Below are 23,655 nucleotides of genomic sequence, written 5' to 3' on the forward strand. Positions count from 1 at the left end.
AACCAGAGTAACACAACCAGAGAGTAACACAACCGGAGAGTAACACAACCAGAGTATCACAACCAGAGTAACACAACCAGAGTAACCCAACCGGAGAGTAACCCAACCGGAGAGTAACACAACCAGAGAGTAACACAACCAGAGAGTATCCAACTAGAGTAACACAACAAGAGAGTAACGCAACCAGAGAGTATCCAACTAGAGTAACACAACAAGAGAGTAACCCAACCAGAGAGTATCTTTGTCTCGTGGCCCTGCGGTCTCCGGTGAGGGTATCACCGATGCTTTATTTTTTATTTTTTTGTACCTGAAGGAACTATGTTTTTTATTTCCCTACGGGAGTTTTGTACTTTTGTTAATGCGTAATAATAATAAAGAAAATCCATAAATAAAATAAATATATATATTATTTTTATTTTTTGGTACATTGGTAGTCAAGGCAGGGCCTTATAGTTGTTAACTTTAACCACACCTTAACTACTCAGACCTACTCAGACCTACTCAGGCCTACTCAGACCTTCTCAGACCTACTCAGACCTACTCAGGCCTACTCAGACCTACTCAGGCCTACTCAGACATACTCAGACCTACTCAGACCTACTCAGGCCTACTCAGGCCTACTCAGACCTATAGATGTGTACACTCCCAGTGGACTGGAGCCTGACCTCCCAGTAGACCCAGTGGACTAGAGCCTGACCTCCCAGTAGATCCAGTGGACTGGAGCCTGACCTCCCAGTAGCCAATCAGAACCTGAGCTCTCTGAGGGGACAGCCAATCAGAACACTGCAGCTGAGCTCTCTGAGGGGACAGCCAATCAGAACACTGCAGCTGAGCTCTCTGAAGGGACAGCCAATCAGAACAGTTCAGAAACCTGCTGCTCTTCTATTGGCAGTAGATGGTATATGGGCGCCGCTTATACCGCGCTTTTCTAACCAGTGGCCACTCAAAGTGCTTTATTTTTTATTATTGCCTAACATTCACCCATTCATACACATTAGTCACCCATTCACACAGGGCGACAGCCAGCAGGTCAGGAGCAGTCAGGGGGAGGCGTCTCGCTCAGGACACCTCCACACTCAGCTAGGAGGAGCCGGGGATCCAACCAGCCACCCATCTGTGTTGCACACGGGGAATGGGTTGACCTAGTGATGGTTAGTGTTTGGCCCTTGGTTCTATGAACATCCTTACTGTACCCACAGAGATTTATTGTTGTTTCTCTTCCTTCTGACAAACTGACTTACTGTAAGTCGCTCTGGATAAAAGCGTTATTTGGGACTCAGGAATGGGAACCAGAGAGTGATGTCGTGCCATCCTTTGGTAGTAGAGACCATCTCCAGAATGTTGATCCTGCCGCTCGATGGACCAGGGCAGGGCAGGGCAGTGTTGCTGCTCTCTGCACTCAGGTTGACTAAACATTAACCAAACCCCAGTCAGAAATAGCCCTACTTAAAGAGCAGAATGGCAGACTGCTAGTTAACAAACAGCCTCATTTCCATGCACTCTTAAATGTACATCTACATCTCTGGGCGCTAAGCAGACCCTCTTACCCAGAGCGACTTACAATAAAGAAAGAAAGAGAAACAACACTGTATCTCTGTGGGTACAGTGTTGATAGAACCAAGTGCCAAGCACTAACCATCACTAGGTTAACCCATTCCCCGTATACAACAAAGATAGCTAGGGTATGATGCTGTTAAGAGTTGACCCCGAGAGTTAACAGTAGATAGTTTAACGTCTAATCCAGGTTAGTTTGTCTGTGATATAACACGTTGTTAAGGTTCACTAGTCAGATCAGAATCAGAATCAGAAATACTTTATTGATCCCCGGGGGGAAATTGTTGTTCCAGGTGCTCCATACAATATAAATATAAATATAAATACCCTACAAGCTAAATAAATAAATTAATAAAAAAATAAAATAAAAGTAAGAAGTGGACATCTCTTAGTGGGTTATATTTACAATTCAATGTTTACATTGCAAATAGCAATGAAAATTAAGAGTGAAAGAATGAAATAATATTTAGATATTATAGATATTTGCCCATCAAAGGCGAGCTGCAGAAAGGAAGGCTTCTGAGCTGAAGGTTAACATGAGGTGCATGCGTGTGTGTCCCTCTGCTATCTCGTTTAACATCAAACTGTGTTTTTAGCTCAAAGCCGACCACAGCTTGTTACGTTTCCTCATGCAGAGGCTGTGGTCGGCCCTGTCGTCGTTATCTTGGTTTGACTGGATCTAGTGATCTGGTCTGGTTCTTAAGGTGCGCACTCATTGTAGGGTATATGTCCTGGCACTTCATGTACGCACTCATTGTATGTTGTATGTCCTGGCACTGCATGTACGCACTCATTGTATGTTGTATGTCCTGGCACTTCATGTACGCACTCATTGTATGTTTGTACGTGTTTGTACACTTAGAAATAGTAGTTAACATTGTGTAACGTCTTATCCTAGCTATCTTTGTTGATGGTTAATAATAATACATTTTATTTAAAGCGCCTTTCATGACTCCCAAGGTCGCTTCACAAACATTACAATTACAATAATCTCATAGAAATAAATAAAAATAAAAGTCAGTCAGTCAGTCCATAAGCTATCTTGAAGAAATTAGTTTTAAGTCTGCTTATAAAGTCAGTAATTGAGTCACAGTGTCTGATGTAGTCTGGCAGTGAATTCCACAACTTGGGGGCGATGTAGCTGAAAGCCCTCTCTCCCAGGGTGCTGAGGTTCGCCTTAGGGACATGCAGTAGGCCTGCTGTGGAGGATCTCAGTGAGCGGGCAGGAGTGTAGGATTCCAGGAGGTCAGAGAGGTAGGTGGGGGTATTGTTGTGTAGGGACTTGTAGGTCAGGAGCAGGACTTTAAATTGAATTCGGTAGGCTACTGGAAGCCAGTGCAGTTGGATAAGCAATGGTGTTACATGGCTGGTGGATTTAGAGCGTGTTACAATCCTTGCTGCAGAATTCTGGATGAGTTGGAGCCGGTGGAGTAGCTTATTTGGGATTCCAGACAAGATGGAATTACAGTAGTCAAGGCGGGATGTCACATATGCATTCACAAGGACTTCTGCATTCTGCTGGGTGAGCGCTGGGCGAAGCCGTGCAATGTTCCTTAGATGTTAAAAGGCACTTCTTGACATACTGTTTATGTGTGCACTGAATGATAGTGTATTGTCCAGTATGACACCAAGGCTCTTGACCTGGTTGGAGCAAGGGATGGTGCTGCCATCTACACATATGGTGAAAGGTTCCATCTTAGCAAGAGCTGATTTGGAGCCAACCACTAGCAGCTCAGTCTTACTGCTATTAAGTTTGAGGTAATTTTGTGTCATCCATAAGTTGATGTCATGGAGGCAGGCAGTAAGTACAGCTGGCGGAAGTGTAGCAGTGGGCTTTGTTGAAAGGTAGAGCTGGGTGTCGTCAGCATAGCAGTGGAATTGAACACCATGTTGCCAAGTGGGAGGAGGTAGATGATGAACAACAGAGGGCCTAACACAGACCCCTGGGGCACCCCTCTTGTCACAGCAGTACTCTCAGACTTGCAATTCAGCATTTGTACGTACTGTGTCCTTCCAGAGAGATAGGAGGTGAACCACTGGTGAGCACTGCCACACACTCCGATATTAGCTAGACGTTCCAGCAGAAGATGGTGAGAGATAGTGTCAAAGGCTGCACTGAGATCAAGGAGAATCAGAATGGAGATCAGTCCATCATCAGCTGCACAGAGGAGATCATTAGTAATCTTGATCATGGCCGTTTCAGTACTATGCATAGGACGGAATCCAGATTGGAATGGCTCAAAGAGATCATTGGCCTTCAGGTGATCCTGGAGTTGAGTTGCCACTATCTTCTCAAGAACTTTGGAGAGAAAAGGCAAGTTGGAAATAGGCCTGTAGTTGTTGAAGTTGTCAGAGTCCAGTCCAGGTTTTTTCAGCATTGGTCTGTCAATAGCAGTTTTAAATGATGATGGTACAGTGCCAGAGAGGAGAGAGGTGGTGAGTATTGATGTAATCAACGGAGCAATGGATGGCAGGCAGCTCTTAACCAGGCTTGTTGGAAGAGGGTCCAGATGACAGGTGGAGGAGTTGCACTTTTTTATGAGGCCACAGATGGTACTTTCAGCAGGGAGACTGAATTCACAGAGTTCATTGTTGTGAGATCCCAGAGTGTTCATCAAGCATGGTTGTTTCAGCTGAGTAATTGAACATTCCAATTGCTGGTGGATAGCCTCAATTTTTCTATGGAAAAAGTTCAGGAAGGCTGAGCAGCGTTCAACAGAGACACTCTGATGGATGGTACAATCAGGTGGTTTGAGGAGGCCATTCACAGTGGAAAAGAGAGCCCTGGTGTTTCCGTTTCCCTCATTAATGACCCTTGCATAGTGTGAGCTCTTTGCAGAAGAGAGTGCTTTTTTGTATTGAAGTATATGCTCCGAGTACATCCCTTGGTGGACAGCAAGACCAGTCTTTTTTGAAAGCCGTTCCAGACGTCGACCCATGGACTTCATTTGGCGTAGCTCAGGAGTGAACCAAGGTGCAGAGTGCACAAATGAAACAGTCCGTGTCTTTAAGGGGGCAAGACTGTCAAGAGCTGTAGACAGGCAGTTGTTGTAATGCAGTGATAAACATTAGCTAGCAGTTAATTAACAGACAACTAATAGTCAAGTAATAATTTCTTAATGGTGCTGTTTACTAAGTTAATGGTGTTCACGTTAACAAATGTATTACTTTACACATCATTTGATAGGGTTCGCTACCCCTAATGCTAATGCTAGATGCTAACACTTATTACTGCAGTCACCCACGTTAATAATGGCTTACTAACGTAGCTTTGTCTTGACTGGTACCATGTACATGCCCCTCCCCTCATGGTCCATCCACTCGTTGAAGGGTCGTACTACATCATAGTCCCAGCCTCCAGCGTCATGGCTGCTTTCTCCATGGTCCGATACGTCCCCAGATTGCAGTCCAATCCGTGCACCTTCAGAACTGGAGGTGCACCTTCAGTTCTAAAGGTGCGGTTGGTGAATCTACAGGAACTGGTTCCATCGCCCATGGCTCCGAAGGGACCCAGATCCCAGAGGCGTAATACCTGATAGTCTAGTTGGTGTGTGATAGTCAAGTGTGGAAAAAGAAATGAGAGAAGTGATGCCAAAACTGCAATACATTTACATTCAGGGCGTTGAATGTAAATGTATCGGATGAACCTTTCATCCAAAGTGACTCACAATGATTCATGAACACATTCAACCATTCAGACACACATTCAGCCATTCATACACACATTTACACACACATTCACCCATCCATCCACACATTCATGCACGCATTCACTCAACGACGGCGGAGTCAGCCCCCAGGGCGACAGCCAGCTGGTCAGGAGCAGTCAGGGTGAGGCGTCTCGCTCAGGGACACCTCCACACTGAGCTAGGAGGAGCCGGGGATCCAACCAGCGACCTCCAGGTTACCAGTCAGCCTGCTCCACCTCCACGTATGTTGGTGTGTTCAATAGTGTGATGATAGTGATCTACAACCTGACACGCCTAACCTTCAATAGTGTGATAATAGTGATCTACAACCTGACACGCCTAACCTTCAATAGTGTGATAATAGTTAGGGATGAATAATGGAGGGGGGTTGTGTGTTGCTGTGTTGTCATCACTGCATACTGCATGCTGTTTCCATCGTGTCTGTGTTTTGTAGACATCTCAAATGTTATGAGAGCAAAATAGAGTAAAAGAGAGTAAAAATGTTCAGAGTTGGAACGAGCCCAGTTTACAAGAAGACAGTTTGTTTAATGATGGCTCTGGTGCTAATAAGCTAACTCTTGTCAGCTGGTGTCGGGGTCGGTAGCGACGTGTTGATCGGTCGGTCTCTGCACAACCAGAAGACTATGGTTGGTATTTGCTGATCTGCGATCCTCTGGCCTGATGTTTAAGAGTAGACCTCTAGGGAGGGAGGAGAACTGTGTGAACCGAACAGAAAAGCTCACATCCAACCCTGGAGTTGGAGGTCGTATCACAGGGCGAGAGTCGAATTTGAACAGACTGTGGTTGGAATGTTAATCCAACTTGACGTTTAATCTAAGTGTGAGAGAAGCTCTTGTGAGGTCATAATCACAGAACTTCTTAATTTAGTTTTTGGCTGAGAGTTTGAAGAGAGGAGGGGTATTTTGTGATGCTTTTTTTGAAGCTTGAACACTGGCTAAAGATGAGCTTCATGGGTGATGGTGTGTCCACAACACACACGCACATGCACACGCACACACACACACACGTGTGTGTGTATACAGCCATCATGTTACACACACACACACGTGTGTGTATACAGCCATCATGTTTACACACACACACACACACACACACACACACACACACACACACACACACACACACACGTATACACACACGTATACACACACACACACACGTGTGTGTGTGTGTGTATACAGCCATCATGTATACACACACACACGTGTGTGTGTATACAGCCATCATGTATAGCTCGTGAGGGCTGAGTGTTGTGTGGGCGGAACAGAGGCATGCAAATACATTCTCTCGGTCTGTCTGTCTCTCTGTCTCTGCTCATTCTCTCTCTCTGTCTCTGTCTCTCGCTCCCCCTCTGTCTCTGTCTCTTGCTCCCCCTCTCTCTCGCTCTCTCCTGTTATGGTGGGGATAAATGCACTGGGAGCCTGTTACATAACCAATATAAACAAACACACGCACAGAGAGACAGGATCTCTTCAGCGGTATTGAAGTGTTAATTCTGTTCTTTGATATGTGAGAGAGAGACGAGAGAGAGAGAGATTTGCATTCCTCTGTTCCACCCACACAGAGCTATACATCATGTTTGTTGATCCATATATATTATGTGTATACCTAAACAAAGTGTGTGTGTGTGCGTGCGTGCGTCCATATACACATCGTGTGTGTTTGCGTACGTGTGAACACGTGTGTGTGTGAGAGAGAGATCTGAATATGGTTGAGGAGCACCATGAGTGGCTCATCTTCTCCAGAGACTTCAGCTCATTGTCTCCACGCGGTGGTTTGAAGTCTAGACGTCACCATGGCTCTTTGTTCAGCCCTCGGTGACGCTGGTCCTCAGAAACCAAGACGCTGTGTTTGGACCGTAGCTCGTAGAGGATCCAAGACGCTGTGTTTGGACCGTAGCTCGTAGAGGATCACAGACGCTGTGTTTGGACCGTAGCTCCTAGAGGAGCATGTAGCTCGTACCGTAGCCCGTAGCGTAGCTCGTAGAGGATCCAAGACGCTGTGTTTGGACCATAGCTCGTAGTGTAGCTTGTGGAGCAGCATATAGCTCGTAGCAGGAGCGTAGATCGTGCTGTAGCTCCTGCCTTAGCTTGTAGCATAGCTCATAGAGATGCATGTAGCTTTTAGAGGACCGCGTAGCTCGTAGCGTACAACGTAGCGTAGCTCGTAGAGGAGTATGTAGCTCGTAGCGGGAGTGTAGCTCGTAGCGTAGGTCATAGCTCGTAGCGTAGGTCATAGTGGGAGCGTAGCTCGTAGCATAGCTCGTACCGTAGGTCATAGCGGGAGCGTAGCTCGTACCGTAGCTCGTAGCATAGCTCTTACCTTAGGTCATAGCGGGAGCGTAGCTCGTACCATAGCTGGTAGTGTAGCTCGTATCGTAGGTCATAGCGGGAGCGTAGCTTGTACTGTAGGTCATAGCGGGAGCGTAGCTCGTAGCGTAGCTCCAACCGCACATTGTAGCGTAGGTCATAGCGGGAGCGTAGCTCGTACCGTAGCTCCAACTGCACATTGTAGCGTAGGTCATAGCGGGAGCGTAGCTCGTAGCGTAGCTCGCTGAGCATCCAATACGCTGTGTTTGTAGCGAAGCTCGTAGGGTAGCACTTAGCATAGCTCGTATCGTAGCCAGCAGCATAGTATAGGACATGAGGTGACAGGGTGATGACATGAGGTGATGACAGGGGGAAGACATGAGGAGACAGGGTGATGACAGGGTGAAGACATGAGGTGATGACAGGGTGAGGACATGAGGTGATGAGATGAGGTGACAGGGTGAGGACATGAGGTGATGACTGGGTGAAGACATGAGGTGACAGGGTGAGGACAGGGTGATGACATGTGGTGATGATAGGACATGAGGTGATGACATGAGGTGACAGGGTGAGGACATGAGGTGACAGGGTGATGACATGAGCTGAGGAACAGTCTCTTGTGTTTAAAAAACTGTTCCATCGATTCCTAAAGGTCGCCCAATCACAGCACTGCAACTACAGGCTGCACCCAATCACAGCACTGCAACTACAGGCTGCACCCAATCACAGCACTGCAACTACAGGCTGCACCCAATCACAGCACTGCAACTACAGGCTGCACCCAATCACAGCCCTGCACATGTTCAATAAACCCTACAGCTACAGCGTTAATAAAGGACACTCACTCAGCTCCGCCGTGATCCTCCTTAACCACTTCAGTGAAGTCCTCGCCGTCTTGGTAACCGTGGTAACATACATTCCATTACAGGGGTCCGGGCGCACTGGGAGGGTTTCACTGAGGAGGGCCGACCAATCAGGGCCTTAGCCTCCCCCCTCCCTTCAGACCTCCCCCTGTGTGTGACTACCCCTGTCCAGGGGAGGAGCCGTCGCTTCAGGACCCCCCCAGTGGGCCCCAGGGCTTCATGTCTCTCCCCTGCTCCAGATGAGCGCCCCTCCACACTGCGCCATGGACGCCTTCTTCCGCCGGCACTTCCGCTGCCACCAGAAGCGCCCGACCAGCCCGGCCCTCCCGGCCAGCAAGGCCCGCCGGCTCTCCAGCGCCGGGCTGCCCTCGGCCGCGCTGGCCCAGCGCCGGCGCTCCTCGGCGGGGCAGCCGCCCGTACTCCAGCCCCAGGCCCGGCCGTTGGCCTCCAGGCGGATGAGCGCGGGCCTGCTGGCGGCTAGCCGACGCCCGCAGGCCGGGCCGAGCCTGGGGCTGGAGTACATGCGGGAGGCCAGCGCCGAGGGGGCGGACTGGGGGGAGGAGCGGGAGGAGGCGGACGGTGGCAGGGCCGGATGGGAGTTGGAGGAACGGGAGCGGGGGGGCGTCAGAGGGCGGGGGAGGGCGGGGCGGCGGCGGCGGTCCAGCTCGGTCACGGTGTTCTGCGCCCGCCGGAGGTTCGCGGTCAGACGCCGGTCCACGCCCAAACTCAGGTCCATTAAGCCACACCTCCTCGGACCCTCCATGCTATTGGCCAGCCTGGTGCAGATGGGAGGGGGCGGGGCCAGCCCTCAGGGCGGGGGGAGCGACGGCGACGCCTCGCTGTCGTCCTGCTCCGGGTCCGAGGACGGAGACGAAGGGGAGGAGGGGAGGGAGGGGCAGGAGGACCATCGGACAGACTCACAGCCCCGCGATCCGTCAGGAGAACGCCCCCCTCGCTCCCGCCCCCCCCTCTTCCAGGGCGTGGGCGTGGACCATCTCAAGCCCCGCCCCTTGCTCCGCCCCCCCCGCTGCCTGCGGCGGAACTCCTCCCACCTGCTCCCCGGTGACGCCCCCTACGGCCGCTACCACCGCCGGCGGTCTGCCCAGGCCGGCCTCCCCCTCCACGTGGGGCTGATGAGACCGCCCGGTTACCGCAGCGACGGGAGTCTGGGAGAGGGGAGGGGCCGGCACACCCTGGAGCCCACGCACTACGACCCCAGCCTAGACACATGGGAGGCCTTCCTGACGTACGTGAGAGGGGGGGGGGGGGGGGGGGGGGGGGTTCTCAGGTTAGATGTGTGTGTTTGTGTGCACGTTTCTCTACGTGTGTGTGTGTGGTTCTCACGGTAGATGTGTGTGTTTGTGTGTGTGTGCGTAGGGAGAGGAGGCAGACACACACACACCACACACACACACACACCACACACACACACACACACACACACACACCACACACACACACACACACCACACACAACACACACACACACACACACACACACACACACACACACACGCACACACACGCACTCTCCCAGCAGTGTGTGTGTGTGTGTCTGTGTGTATGAGTGAGCCTGCATATGTGTGTGTGCGCCTGTGTGTGTGTGTGTGTGTGTATGTGCGCGCTCTGGCGTTGCCGTGTAAACCGGGGTTTAGTACTGGACTCAACTTTGAGATGAACTGTGAGCTTCTGAACGGGGCTTTGGTCGTTACCGTGGCGACCAAACTAACAGGAAGCTGGTCTAACCTGTCTGGTATCTGAGTTGATGTTGTGTAGCGTCTTACCCTAGCTATCTGTGTAGTATACAGTGAATGGGTTAACCTAGTGATGGTCAGTGCTTGGCCCTTGGTTCTATGAACATCCTTACTGTACCCACAGAGATATGTCGTTGTTTCTCTTTCTTCTGACAAATGGACTTATATGCAAGGGGCTTTGGATAAAAGCGTCTGTAAACGCCCTGAATGTTGATGACAAAGTAAATGTGAGTGACTCATTTTCATTGTTAATTCACACCGCACAAAGAGAATCCGACACTGGAACGTGTTTATCAGTTGATCTCCTCGAGGTAAACGCAACTGTACTAAGATTATTAAACGTTCGGCTCTGTTTTTGATATTATCATATATCTATACTTTACATGTATCACGATGTGTTGTGAAAATCAAAGGTCGCAAAGGGAATTTGATAATTCTTTATCATTATATATACATACTTTACAATGTACCACATTTTAAGATGATTGAAAAGATTCTGTGCTTAGGTATTCTATATTGTATATCTGTACTTAAATTGTAATCATTAGCTATTATTATCTATCTATACAATGAGCCACTTTGCGGTGTAAACATGAGGTCAAAGGTCACACAGTGGGTTAAGTCACTTCAGAAGGTCACCGACCTTGTCTTGTTTCCTGATCATTCACTGCCACACCTCTCTGTCTCTCTCTGTCTGTCTCTCTCTCTCTGTCTGTCTGTCTGTCTGTGTCTCTCTCTCTCCATCTCTGTCTCTCCCTCTCTCTTTCTCTCTCCCTCTCTCTCCCTCTCCCTCTCCCTCTCTCTCTCTCTCTCTCTCTCTAGGAAAGCCATCTCTAAGTCGGGCCTCCACCACCTCCCCTACCAGCTGAGCAGCTCCTCTCTGAACCGCGCCGACCCAGACCGACCAATCAGCAGCTCCGTGGACTGGGGGGTGAGTACAACCCTCACCCTGTCACCCTGACCTCACCCTGTCACCCGACCGACCAATCAGCAGCTCGTTGGACTGGGGCGTTAGTTCAACTGAACTCAACTTTATTGGTATACATTTACATTCAGAGTGTTTAACAGACGCTGGTAGCGTCTTACCCTAGCTATCTGTGTTGTACACGGGGAATGGGTTAACCTAGTGATGGTTAGTGCTTGGCCCTTGGTTCTATGAACATCCTCACTGTACCCACAGAGATATATGGTTGTTTCTCTTTCTAAAGATAATGTACTTATTGTAAGACGCTCTGGATCAAAGCGTCGGCTAAACGCCCTGATTGTAAATGTAAGTGCACACAAAAGACTGGCGCTAATTGAATGACCTCAAAACACCTGCGTCGGTACGACCTCCCGGCGCTCAGGGAGGAAGTGAGGTCACTGAGGGCGTGGGAGCGGTTTCCTGTACGGCGGGGGAGGTGTCCGCCTCAGAGCGGCTGGCGCCTCCACGGCGGGGCTGTGAGTCATCGCTCCGCTCAGAGTAAAGCAGCGATGGAAACGATGGGAGGGGATGAGAACATGAGCGATCGCCGTGGAAACCGCTTTGTCGGAGCGAGGTTTGAGTGTGGTGGCGATGCGGGCGGTCTCCGATTGGCCGCGTTCTCAGTGGAAGGACGTTGTGACTCGGTAGATTGACAGCTGGTCTGTTGAGCAGAATTCACCCTCCCATTGGTCCTGGTTTGTCGTCTGTCTTCACCTCTACAAAGATGATGAGATGCAGCCTCTAGATTTACATTGGCCTTGAGCAGCAAGTGTGTACATGCAAGTGGCAGGATGTACAAACGTACAACTACATGGATGGATATACTGTTGATTCTAACGATATATCGTCACTGGTGGTTCTGTTAGAGATGTTAAGGTGATTATAACGATAAATCGTCACTGGTGGTTCTGTTAGAGATGTTAAGGTGTCAGATGTTATATTTTAACGTTGTTGTTGAATGATTAACGAGTCCACACTTATATACTAAAGTTACGAGACTCGTTGTCTCCTCATGTCCTCACCCTCTCACCTCTTATCCTCACCCTCTCACCTCATGTCCTCACCTTCACCCTGTCACCTCATGTCCTCACCTTCACCCTGTCACCTCATGTCCTCACCTTCACCCTGTCACCTCATGTCCTCACCTTCACCCTGTCAGCTCATGTCCTCACCTTCACCCTGTCACCTCATGTCCTCACCTTCACCCTGTCACCTCATGTCCTCACCTTCACCCTGTCACCTCATGTCCTCACCTTCACCCTGTCACCTCATGTCCTCACCTTCACCCTGTCACCTCATGTCCTCACCTTCACCCTGTCACCTCATGTCCTCACCTTCACCCTGTCACCTCATGTCCTCACCTTCACCCTGTCACCTCATGTCCTCACCTTCACCCTGTCACCTCATGTCCTCACCTTCACCCTGTCACCTCATGTCCTCACCTTCACCCTGTCACCTCATGTCCTCACCTTCACCCTGTCACCTCATGTCCTCACCTTCACCCTGTCACCTCATGTCCTCACCTTCACCCTGTCACCTCATGTCCTCACCTTCACCCTGTCACCTCATGTCCTCACCTTCACCCTGTCACCTCATGTCCTCACCTTCACCCTGTCACCTCATGTCCTCACCTTCACCCTGTCACCTCATGTCCTCACCTTCACCCTGTCACCTCATGTCCTCACCTTCACCCTGTCACCTCATGTCCTCACCTTCACCCTGTCACCTCATGTCCTCACCTTCACCCTGTCACCTCATGTCCTCACCTTCACCCTGTCACCTCATGTCCTCACCTTCACCCTGTCACCTCATGTCCTCACCTTCACCCTGTCACCTCATGTCCTCACCTTCACCCTGTCACCTCATGTCCTGTGTGTGTCTGTGCGTAAGAGGTCGCTGTGTACAGGGACACTGTCCTCCCCCTGTCACCCTGTCCTCACCCAGTCACCCTGTCCTCCCCCTGTCACCCTGTCCTCACCCTGTCACCCTGTCCTCCCCCTGTCACCCTGTCCTCCCCCTGTCACCCTGTCCTCACCCAGTCACCCTGTCCTCCCCCTGTCACCCTGTCCTCACCCAGTCACCCTGTCCTCACCCAGTCACCCTGTCCTCACCCAGTCACCCTGTCCTCACCCAGTCACCCTGTCCTCACCCTGTCACCCTGTCCTCCCCCTGTCACCCTGTCCTCCCCCTGTCACCCTGTCCTCCCCCTGTCACCCTGTCCTCCCCCTGTCACCCTGTCCTCCCCCTGTCACCCTGTCCTCCCCCTGTCACCCTGTCCTCACCCTGTCACCCTGTCCTCCCCCTGTCACCCTGTCCTCCCCCTGTCACCCTGTCCTCACCCTGTCACCCTGTCCTCACCCTGTCCTCACCCTGTCACCCTGTGTGTGTGTGTGTGTGTGTGTGTGTGTGTGTGTGTGTGTGTGTGTGTGTGTGTGTGTGTGTGTAGGAGGCGGCGGTTTACGGGGACCATGTCTGGTTTGAGACCCACGTCTCGGGGGACTACTGCTACGTTGGCGAGCAGCACTGCATCGCCAAGACCCTGGTGAGCCGCCATCTTGTCCCCACGAGGGACCCCCGTCTCTTCTTCTGTTGTCGACATTATGATGCTCGTACTCATGACCGGTAGGGCAGAAACTACTGGCGTATGACCACACCCACAATTTAGATATATTTTGTATGTATATTTTGAGCTACATTAAAACATATGAACTAAACCAATTGTGAGTAAGAATTTAAAATAAACTAATAGCCTAATGTTACTGCACGCTTTTGAAGTGCCATCCGCAACACTCGTCATATGATGTCGGGCTAATTAGAATACCGTAGCCTGTGTGCAATGGAAACACCAACTCTGCAAAGTCAAACACTTCAAAGGACAAATTCGACATTATAGGGAAGTTATCTCTTCCATAATGTATTTTAACAATCCAACAACAATTTGACAACAGGCTTAGCGAGTGCATTGCAAATACTTGAAAAGTAGAAATACAAGTCATCAATCAAGCAGACCTTAGATTTGGAACTTGGCCCGACGATGTGTGTAAATCTCTCAATAACAACACTTTTGAAATCAGATATTTCTCAATAACAGCTGTATAAATCAGGTATGAAATCAGGTATACAATTTTAATACCTGCTGAAATAAATAATTGAAAAGGCTTCAATGCCAAAAGATACAGGTGGAGTAATTCAATTTTAAACAACAACAGTCCTAGAATTTGACCATGGGGCAGACGTTGAGCTCCCCTGCCCCACATTGCATGACTCTTAAACTCAACTAGAATCGCCACCATCAATTTGATATCAACAGACCAAAAATAGTCGGAAAGCCTACAGAATATATAGATAGTTAATGTGACAATCACATTATTAAAAATAAACTTGCAATGATTTACTGAGGAACTATTTTTTTGGGAGCATGCTTTTGCAGGGAGTTCGCCGCCCAACCTGCCCGTATGGACGGCGCGCGCCTCCTCATGACTAGTCATCATCAATATTAAGTCCACTCAGTTTGAAACTTGAAAAAAGAGTGTGTTTGACGATGCAGCACTGCCCCCTAGTGGACAGTGTGGGCATTGCTTTAAAACAGCAGAAAAGACAGGACAGTTGTAGGTTCAAAAATAAAGAAATGAAAAGCCTATGACTACTTAAAGCCCCTTAAAAACAGATGAGGTGTGCATCCACCTTAAGCGTAGCACAGATGTAACTAATAGATTAAGGAGTCTTTGTTGTGCCTGTCTCAACCCCAACTCTCTCTCTCCACCTCCTCAACCTCCTCATTCTTCTTCTTCTTCCTCTTCCTCTTCCTCTTCTTCTCCTCCTCCTCCTCCTCCTCCTCTCCTGCAGCAGAAGTCGGTGAGTCGAAGGAAGTGTGCGGCCTGCAGGATCGTGGTGCACACCATCTGCATGGAGCAGCTGGAGAAGGTAGGTCCTCCTCCTCCACCCACTCGTCCTCCTCCATCTCCTCTCCCATTCCTCCTCCACCTTCCTCTCTTCCTCCTCCATCTCCTCCCTTTCTTCCTCCTCCTCCCACTCCTCCTCTTCCTCCTCCACCACCCACTCCTCTTCTATCCACTCCTCCTTCTCCTCCTCCTCCTCTTTCTCCTCCACCTCCCCCACCCACTCCTCCGTCAGCGAGCTCCATCAGAGCAGTAGACGTTTAGCCCACGGTGGAGCAGGGAACTTGTTAACCTAGTGATGGGCATTATGAACATCCTCACTGTACCCACAGAGATATATTGTTGTTTCTCTTTCTAAAGGCTAATGGACTTAATGTAAGACTCTCTGGATCAAAGAGTCCTGAATTATAATGTTAATGTCAGGCTTGGCCTGTAGGAGAAGTCTAATCAGGCATAAGGTGTGAGGTACGACTCGTAAGGGCGCACTCACACTAGGCCATCTGTACCGTGCCCAAGTCCGTTTCACACCTGTACCGTGCTCCAGTCCAGATCGTTTGGCTGGTGTGAGCACGCCAACCGTACTCAAGTCCAGTTCAAATCTGTGGCCTGAGCACACTTCGGAGAGGTGTGCTCAGGCCACGGTACAGACGCTACTGAGCCGACACGCGTACACGCACGGCTACGCAACCTGAGCTGGATGACGTATAGTCCATGCGACCCTTCTACCACATTAAACAATAAACATGATGACAAGCGTTTCACGTCGGCGCGATAGTGAAGTTGAGTTTGGATCAAAAAATCCCCCGTTCGTCACGGCGCAGGCTTTCTTGGTTCACCGGAGAAGGCGAAGCTACGCAGGGAGTCACGACCTCTTTAGAACAATTTGCATACTCCGAAATGTTTTTATTTTTTTATGAATGAAGACACCCGCATGCAAGAATAAGTTCACGTCTGAGTGTAGGCGACTAACTATTTACCAGTGCAAAAACGCCAACATATTCTTTCTTTTGCTGACCCCTCGTTTTTTATCTCGACAAAAGCCTCCTCAGGACAGTTCCTCTGCATCTCTCTTGTAGATCGCACCATCTTTCAACGTCTTTGTTTAGTACGACTGCATCACCTTCTCTCACGATGATCAGCAGCTCGCGGATTTCACTTTCTCTCAAGTTAGAAGTTAACTGCTCATGATCAAAACCCTTGCTTTGTCTCTGTGGAGACAGCGCATCAACACCACTATCCAAGCCCCCCCCCCCCTCCCCGGATCGTACTTGGGCAAGGTACAGATGGCCTAGTGTGAGTGCACCCTAAAGTAATGTAAATGTTAACGTAAGGCTTGGCTTGGAAGTCTAATCAGGCGTAAGGTGTGAGGCGCGGGTCTAAAGGTCGGTTTGGCTCACTGGCTGGGGGGATGACTTTGTGGAAGAATGCTGCATCACTTCCTCTCTCGTGTGGTCTGGTGATCATTGAGTTCTCCCATTTCAGTGCGCAGAGATAAAGACATAATAGACAAAGGCATTGACCTTCACACGCAGGGCGTTTATCAGACGCCTTTATCCAGAGCGACTTACAATAAGAACATGAGTCTTTAGAAAGAGAAACAACGATATATCTCTGTGGGTACAGTGAGGATGTTCATAGAACCAGGGGCCAACACTAACCATCACTAGGTTAACCCATTCAACAGCGCTAACCATCACTAGGTTAACCCATTCAACAGCCCTAACCATCACTAGGTTAACCCATTCAACAACACTAACCATCACTAGGTTAACCCATTCAACAGCACTAACCATCACTAGGTTAACCCATTCAACAACACTAACCATCACTAGGTTAACCCATTCAACAGCACTAACCATCACTAGGTTAACCCATTCAACAACACTAACCATCACTAGGTTAACCCATTCAACAACACTAACAGTCACTAGGTTAACCCATTCAACAGCACTAACCATCACTAGGTTAACCCATTCAACAGCGCTAACCATCACTAGGTTAACCCATTCAACAGCGCTAACCATCACTAGGTTAACCCATTCAACAGCACTAACCATCACTAGGTTAACCCATTCAACAACACTAACCATCACTAGGTTAACCCATTCAACAACACTAACCATCACTAGGTTAACCCATTCAACAGTGCTAACCATCACTAGGTTAACCCATTCAACAGCACTAACCATCACTAGGTTAACTCATTCAACAGCACTAACCATCACTAGGTTAACCCATTCAACAACACTAACCATCACTAGGTTAACCCATTCAACAGCCCTAACCATCACTAGGTTAACCCATTCAACAGCGCTAACCATCACTAGGTTAACCCATTCAACAGCGCTAACCATCACTAGGTTAACCCATTCAACAGCACTAACCATCACTAGGTTAACCCATTCAACAGACCTAACCATCACTAGGTTAACCCATTCAACAACACTAACCATCACTAGGTTAACCCATTCCCGCACACAACACAGATAGCTAGGGTAAGATGCTACACCATGCTAAGTGCTGTTTTTAAATGCAAGGATCCATGGGGATTATTGATCAGATGGTCAGTGTGGATGGGTTGTTGATTATTGATGGTATGAGTCTCTGTGTTCTGACCCCCTGTCCCCCTCTCTCTGTGACCTCTGACCCCAGATCAACTTCCGGTGCAAGCCGTCCTTCAGGGAGTGGGGCCCGCGCAACTTTAGGGAGGTGAGTCCTCAGAGCCCGCCCCCGCCCCGCAACATGGCGTTACCACGGAGACACGTCCGGTGGTCGCCGGAGCTCCACTCTGCTGTTTGACGCTATTTTGAAAGTTTCTTCATTAGTAACGTTTGTTTTGGAGTCATGATTAAAGTAGTAATATGTGTGTGTGTCTGTGTGTGTGTGTGTGTGTTTCCAGCCCGTTGTGGTGCGCCATCACTGGGTCCATCGAAGGCGACAGGAGGGAAAATGTAAACAATGTGGAAAGGTAAACAAATCATAATAATTATACAGGTGTTTATTAATAGATTAGTAAATTGATTTATTAAAGGTATATCATATTGTTGATAGTAGTATGACAGTATCATCATAGTAATACGGCCGGTCCTTTAACGAGTCGTTGCATCGTCTTCTTTCAGGGCTTCCAGCAGAAGTTTGCGTTCCACAGTAAGGAGATCGTGGCTATCAGCTGCTCCTGGTGCAAACAGGCGGTAAGTCTGCAGGCAGGTTGAGTCAGAACACAACAGTGTTTTGAATGTCTGTTTCTGTAAATGTCCTGACTGTCTGTATCTGTGAACGTCTGTTTCTGTAAATGTCCTTACTGTCTGTATCTGTGAATGTCTGTTTCTGTAAATGTCCTTACTGTCTGTATCTGTGAACGTCTGTTTCTGTAAATGTTCTTACCGTCTGTATCTGTGAACGTCTGTTTCTGTGAATGTCTTTAACTGTTTCTGTAAACATCTGTTTCTGTAAATGTCTGTTTCTGTAAAGGACCTAAACGTCTGTTTCTGTGAACGTGTGTTTCTGTAAACATCTGTCTCTGTAAATGTCTGACTGTAAATGTCCTAAACGTCTGTTTCTGTAAACATCTGTCTCTGTCAATGTCTGTTTCTGTAAATGTCTGTTTCTGTAAAAGTTCTAAACGTCTGTTTCTGTGAACGTTTGTTTCTGTAAAAATCTCTCTCTGTAAATGTCTGTTTCTGTAAACATCTGTTTCTGTAAATATCTGTTTCTGTAAAAGTCCTAAACGTCTGTTTCTGTGAACGGTTATTTCTGTAAACATCTGTCTGTAAATGTCTGTTACTGTAAATGTCCTAAACGTCTGTTTCTGTGAACGTCTGTTTCTGTAAACATCCTAAACGTCTGTTTCTGTAAACATCTGTCTCTGTCAATGTCTGTTTCTGTAAATGTCCTAAATGTCTGTTTCTGTGAACGTCTGTTTCTGTAAACATCCTAAAAGTCTGTTTCTGTGAACGTCTGTTTCTGTCCATTTGTGTCTGTATTCTTCCGGTCTGTTCCATTATCACAACAAGGTGTCCTGCTTCATGTCTTTTAATGTACTGAACGTCTGTTTCTGTAAACATCCTAAACGTCTGTTTCTGTAAACATCTGTCTATGTCAATGTCTGTTTTATGTAAATGTCTGTTTCTGTAAATATCTGTTTCTGTAAAAGTCCTAAACGTCTGTTTCTGTGAACGGTTATTTCTGTAAACATCTGTCTGTAAATGTCTGTTACTGTAAATGTCCTAAACGTCTGTTTCTGTGAACGTCTGTTTCTGTAAACATCCTAAAAGTCTGTTTCTGTAAACATCTGTCTCTGTCCATTTGTGTCTGTATTCTTCCGGTCTGTTCCATTATCACAACAAGGGGTCCTGCTTCATGTCTTTTAACGTCTGTTTCTCTAAACGTCTGTTTCTATAAACGTCCTAAACGTCTGTTTCTGTAAACGTCTGTTTCCGTTTATGTCCTGATTGTCTGTTTCTCTAAACGTCTGTTTCTATAAACTTCCTAAACGTCTGTTTCTGTGAACGTCTGTTTCTGTAAACGTCCTAAACGTCTGTTTCTGTGTAACGGTTTCTGTGTTTTTCGCTCTGTTCCAGTACCACAACAAGGTCAGCTGCTTCATGCTCCAGAGGATCGAGGAGGCGTGTCCTGTGGGCGCCCACGCCGCCCTCGTGGTCCCGCCCACCTGGATCACACGGGTCCGACGGCACCAGGTAACCAGGACGACCGTCTTCTCGACGCCTTCCAAAGAGTCCAGCTTTAGATGGACCGTCTCAAGTCTGACGTCAGACCAGCTCGGCCCCAGGCGTTTCACGTCTTGTCTCTTCGCGTTTGTTTCGGCCACTAACGTCGCTGGAGGAGTAGTTTTCTGGGACGATCGTGGCCAATCGACCGGACGCTGTAGTTAAACCCTCAATAACCCTTACCCCTATCCCTTAACATCTAAAGTTAATAAGTTTAATAACCTTATATTCTATCCTGCTCAGAAAGTGTGTAAATTCAAATTCAAGGTCAAATTTGGATTGAAATCATTAGACGTTCATGTGTTCATAATCTTCATCTGTTCACTCTGTCATCAGGCGTCCACCAAGGCCAACAAGAAGAAGAAGAGGACCTCCTTCAAACGAAAGAGCAGCAAGAAGGGAATGGAGGTCAGTCCTCACTAGGGGTGGGAATCTCTTGGCACCTCACGATTCGATTCCGACTATGAGGTCAACGATTCGATTTTGAAGCGATTATCGATGCATCTTGATGCAACCATTTTTTTTTATGTACATCTCCCTGCGTGATTTTCAAAAATATATATATGCATCTGGGTTTGCTACTCAGAGTTTGCTAATCACTTCCTACTTTTGTGATGATCATTAAAGACATCAACAGATTAATTAACTTATCTAATATTTCATAAGAGAGAAAGCTTTTGTCACAAATATGACTTTCTATGAACAATGCAATAATCAATGCAGCTTGCATTATGACACAATATGGAAGCATGCAAAAAATAGGTTTCATTTTCTTTCTAATCTTTATTTTCTATGACATTAAAGGAAAAGCTGCTCCTGAATTAGAAGGAGTTCTTGTGTCTGGCTGTGAGTTTGCGTGAATGCTATGCGTAGGCTGAATCGCAATCGTGTCAAGACAAATCAGATTGGCCAATACACACTGAAGACGAATTCAATAATTTTAAAATTATGAAAATTATCCCTCTCTGACGAACAGAATGTTGCAGCAGGCAAAAAAAAAAGGAAAGAAAAAGTTTTTTATTTAATTCCGATTATTAATTTATCTACATCAAGACAGAATCGTTCTAGCGAGAATCAAGATGCATCGAAGAATCGATTATTTTTCCCACCCCTAGTCCTCACCCTGTAATAACGGGGCCCTTACCCTGTCACCGACACGGCCCTCACCCTGTCATAACGAAGCCATCACTCTGTCATCCACACAGCCCTCACCCTGTCACCGACACGGCCCTCAACACAGCCTTCAACCTGTCACATCACAGCCCTCACCCTGTTATTTCATAACCCTCACCCTTTTATAAAGCGGCCCTCATCCTGTCATATCACGGCCCTCACTCTGTCATAACACAGCACTCGCCCTGTCACAGACACGGCCTTCAACACAGCCCTCACCCTGTCATCCACACAGCCCTCACCCTATCATAACAGCCATCACCCTGTCATCCACACATCCCTCACCCTGTCACTGACGCGGCCCTCACTCTGTCATAACACAGCCCTCACCCTGTCACTGACAGTGACCCTCACCCTGTCACCGACAGTGACCCTCACCCTGTCATATCACAGCCCTCACCCTGTCAACGACACAGCCCTCATCCTGTTATAACACTGACCTCACCCTGTAATAATACAGCCCTCAACCTGTCATATCAGAGCCCTCACCCTGTCACCAACATGGCCCTCACCCTGACACCAACACGGCCCTCACCCTGTCACCAACATAGCCCTCACCCTGACACCAACACGGCCCTCACCCTCACACCAACACGGTCCTCACCCTGTCACCAACTCAGGCCTCACCCTGTCACCAACACGGCCCTCACCCTGTCACCAACACGGTCCTCACCCTGTTACCAACACGGCCCTCACCCTGTCACCAACCCGGCCCTCACCCTGTCACCAACACGGCCTTCACCCTGTCACCAACACGGGCCTAATCTTTAACACAGCCTTCAAAGCTCCTCACCATGTCACAGACTGTTTGGACATTCACCCACTCATCATGCGGTGATGAACCCTGTGCTCTCTCTCCAGGAGGGGCGGTCCTGGCGGCCCTTCGTCATCCGACCAATCCCCTCCCCTCTGATGAAGCCTCTGCTCGTCTTCGTCAACCCCAAGAGTGGGGGGAACCAGGTAACACCCAGAACCAGATTATATAGAACCAGGTAGGACGTAGAACCAGGTTATATAGAACCAGGTAGGACGTAGAACCAGATTATGTAGAACCAGGTAACACCTAGAACCAGATTATATAGAACCAGGTAACATCTACAACCAGGTTATATAGAACCAGGTAGGACGTAGAACCAGGTAACACCTAGAACCAGGTTATATAGAACCAGGTAACATCTAGAACCAGATTGTTTAGAACCAGGTAGGACGTAGAACCAGGTTATATAGAACCAGGTAACACCTAGAACCAGGTTATATAGAACCAGGTAACATGTAGAACCATCTAGAACCTATAATACCAGGTTATGTAGAACCAGGTAGGACGTAGAACCAGGTAGGACGTAGAACCAGGTTATATAGAACCAGGTAAAATGTAGAACCAGATTATATTGAACCAGGTAACATCTAGAACCAGATTAAAGGACAATTCCGGTATTATGATCATTGAGCCCCCTTTCTGGTTTGTTTAGGATGAAATAGAGTGGGTGACACGGAAATTTGAACTATTAGTCCTTTCTCGGGTATTTGGCTCATTTTGAATCGCTCCTGCCTGCTTCACAATGGTTGTCTGTGTGCATACACAAACCTGTCAACCCAGCAACCCTAAACGTTCGTTTTCAAAAATTTGCAAGTAACCGAGTGGTTAGTGGCATTTGTGAAGTTTAAAAAAAAAATATCGGCGCAATATATGGTTTCCATCCGTGTTAGTTGCTAATTGGAACTATTTTTTCAGATACCTCACAACCGCATATAAACTTCCGCACAAGGTCCCACTCCGTGCAGCACCTACTTTCGACTTCCGTCGGCATCTGCCTGCAACTTCCCACAGGCTCACCACCAATTTCCCGTGATCCTGGGGACCGCTTCAGCCGGAGCTTCAGGCGCCTCCGTAGCCCTAGCCTCCATCTCACGTAGCTCCTCTTGGGTGAATTCTGGTTCATACCGATATCCTCTGCCGTCAAAATCGAGTGCGTCCTCCAGAAGCCACCTTTCATAATCCATTTTCAGTGATTTTCTATGTGATTTTCCCTAATCCGAAGTGCTCACGGTACAAGACTTCAAACCAACGTAAACAGCCCACCTTTCCGGTTCGGCAGAGTAATATCAACGTGCAGTAATGAGTCTTCCAACTGAAACCAACTGGCGATAAATGTGCAATAAAACACGACAGAAACTATATATTGCGCCGATATATATTTTTTTTACTTCACGAATGCCACTAACCACTCGGTTACTTGCACATTTTTGAAAACAAACGTTTAGGGTTGCTGGGTTGACAGGTTTGTGTATGCACACAGACAACCATTGTGAAGCAGGCAGGAGCGATTCAAAATGAGGCAAATACCCGAGAAAGGACTAATAGTTCAAATTTCTGTGTCACCCACTCTATTTCATCCTCAACAAACCAGAAAGGGGGCTCAATGATCAAAATACCGGAATTGTCCTTTAAATAGAACCAGGTAACACCTAGAACCAGGTTATATAGAACCAGGTAACACGTAGAACCATCTAGAACCTATAGTACCAGGTTATGTAGAACAAGGTGGGACCTAGAACCATCTAGAACCTATAGAACCATTAACAACCTGGAACCTAGAGAACCAGGTGGGACCTATAGAGCCAGGTTATATAGAACCAGGAATTACCTAGAACCATATTACTGTAGCTATACATGCTGTACTAACTATGTGTTGGTGTTTTTC

General features: G+C 48.0%; 1 protein-coding gene across 1 annotated transcript in view; it reads left to right on the plus strand.

The window, feature by feature from the left end:
- Positions 1 to 9,077: 9,077 nt before the first annotated feature.
- The window catches only part of dgkza (diacylglycerol kinase, zeta a), an 81,895-nt gene continuing 67,317 nt past the window's right edge, over positions 9,078 to 23,655 (plus strand). Inside the window, exons 1-10 of the mRNA XM_056595158.1 lie at positions 9,078 to 9,682; positions 11,013 to 11,121; positions 13,601 to 13,696; positions 15,004 to 15,078; positions 17,706 to 17,762; positions 17,953 to 18,021; positions 18,173 to 18,244; positions 19,634 to 19,750; positions 20,117 to 20,188; positions 21,815 to 21,913. Of these exons, the coding sequence (XP_056451133.1) occupies positions 9,198 to 9,682; positions 11,013 to 11,121; positions 13,601 to 13,696; positions 15,004 to 15,078; positions 17,706 to 17,762; positions 17,953 to 18,021; positions 18,173 to 18,244; positions 19,634 to 19,750; positions 20,117 to 20,188; positions 21,815 to 21,913 (1,251 nt within the window). The 5' untranslated portion in view covers positions 9,078 to 9,197. The remainder of the gene's footprint in view (positions 9,683 to 11,012; positions 11,122 to 13,600; positions 13,697 to 15,003; positions 15,079 to 17,705; positions 17,763 to 17,952; positions 18,022 to 18,172; positions 18,245 to 19,633; positions 19,751 to 20,116; positions 20,189 to 21,814; positions 21,914 to 23,655) is intronic.

This window comes from Gadus chalcogrammus, chromosome 7 (genome assembly GCF_026213295.1).
Source record: "Gadus chalcogrammus isolate NIFS_2021 chromosome 7, NIFS_Gcha_1.0, whole genome shotgun sequence".
Taxonomy (NCBI): domain Eukaryota; kingdom Metazoa; phylum Chordata; class Actinopteri; order Gadiformes; family Gadidae; genus Gadus; species Gadus chalcogrammus.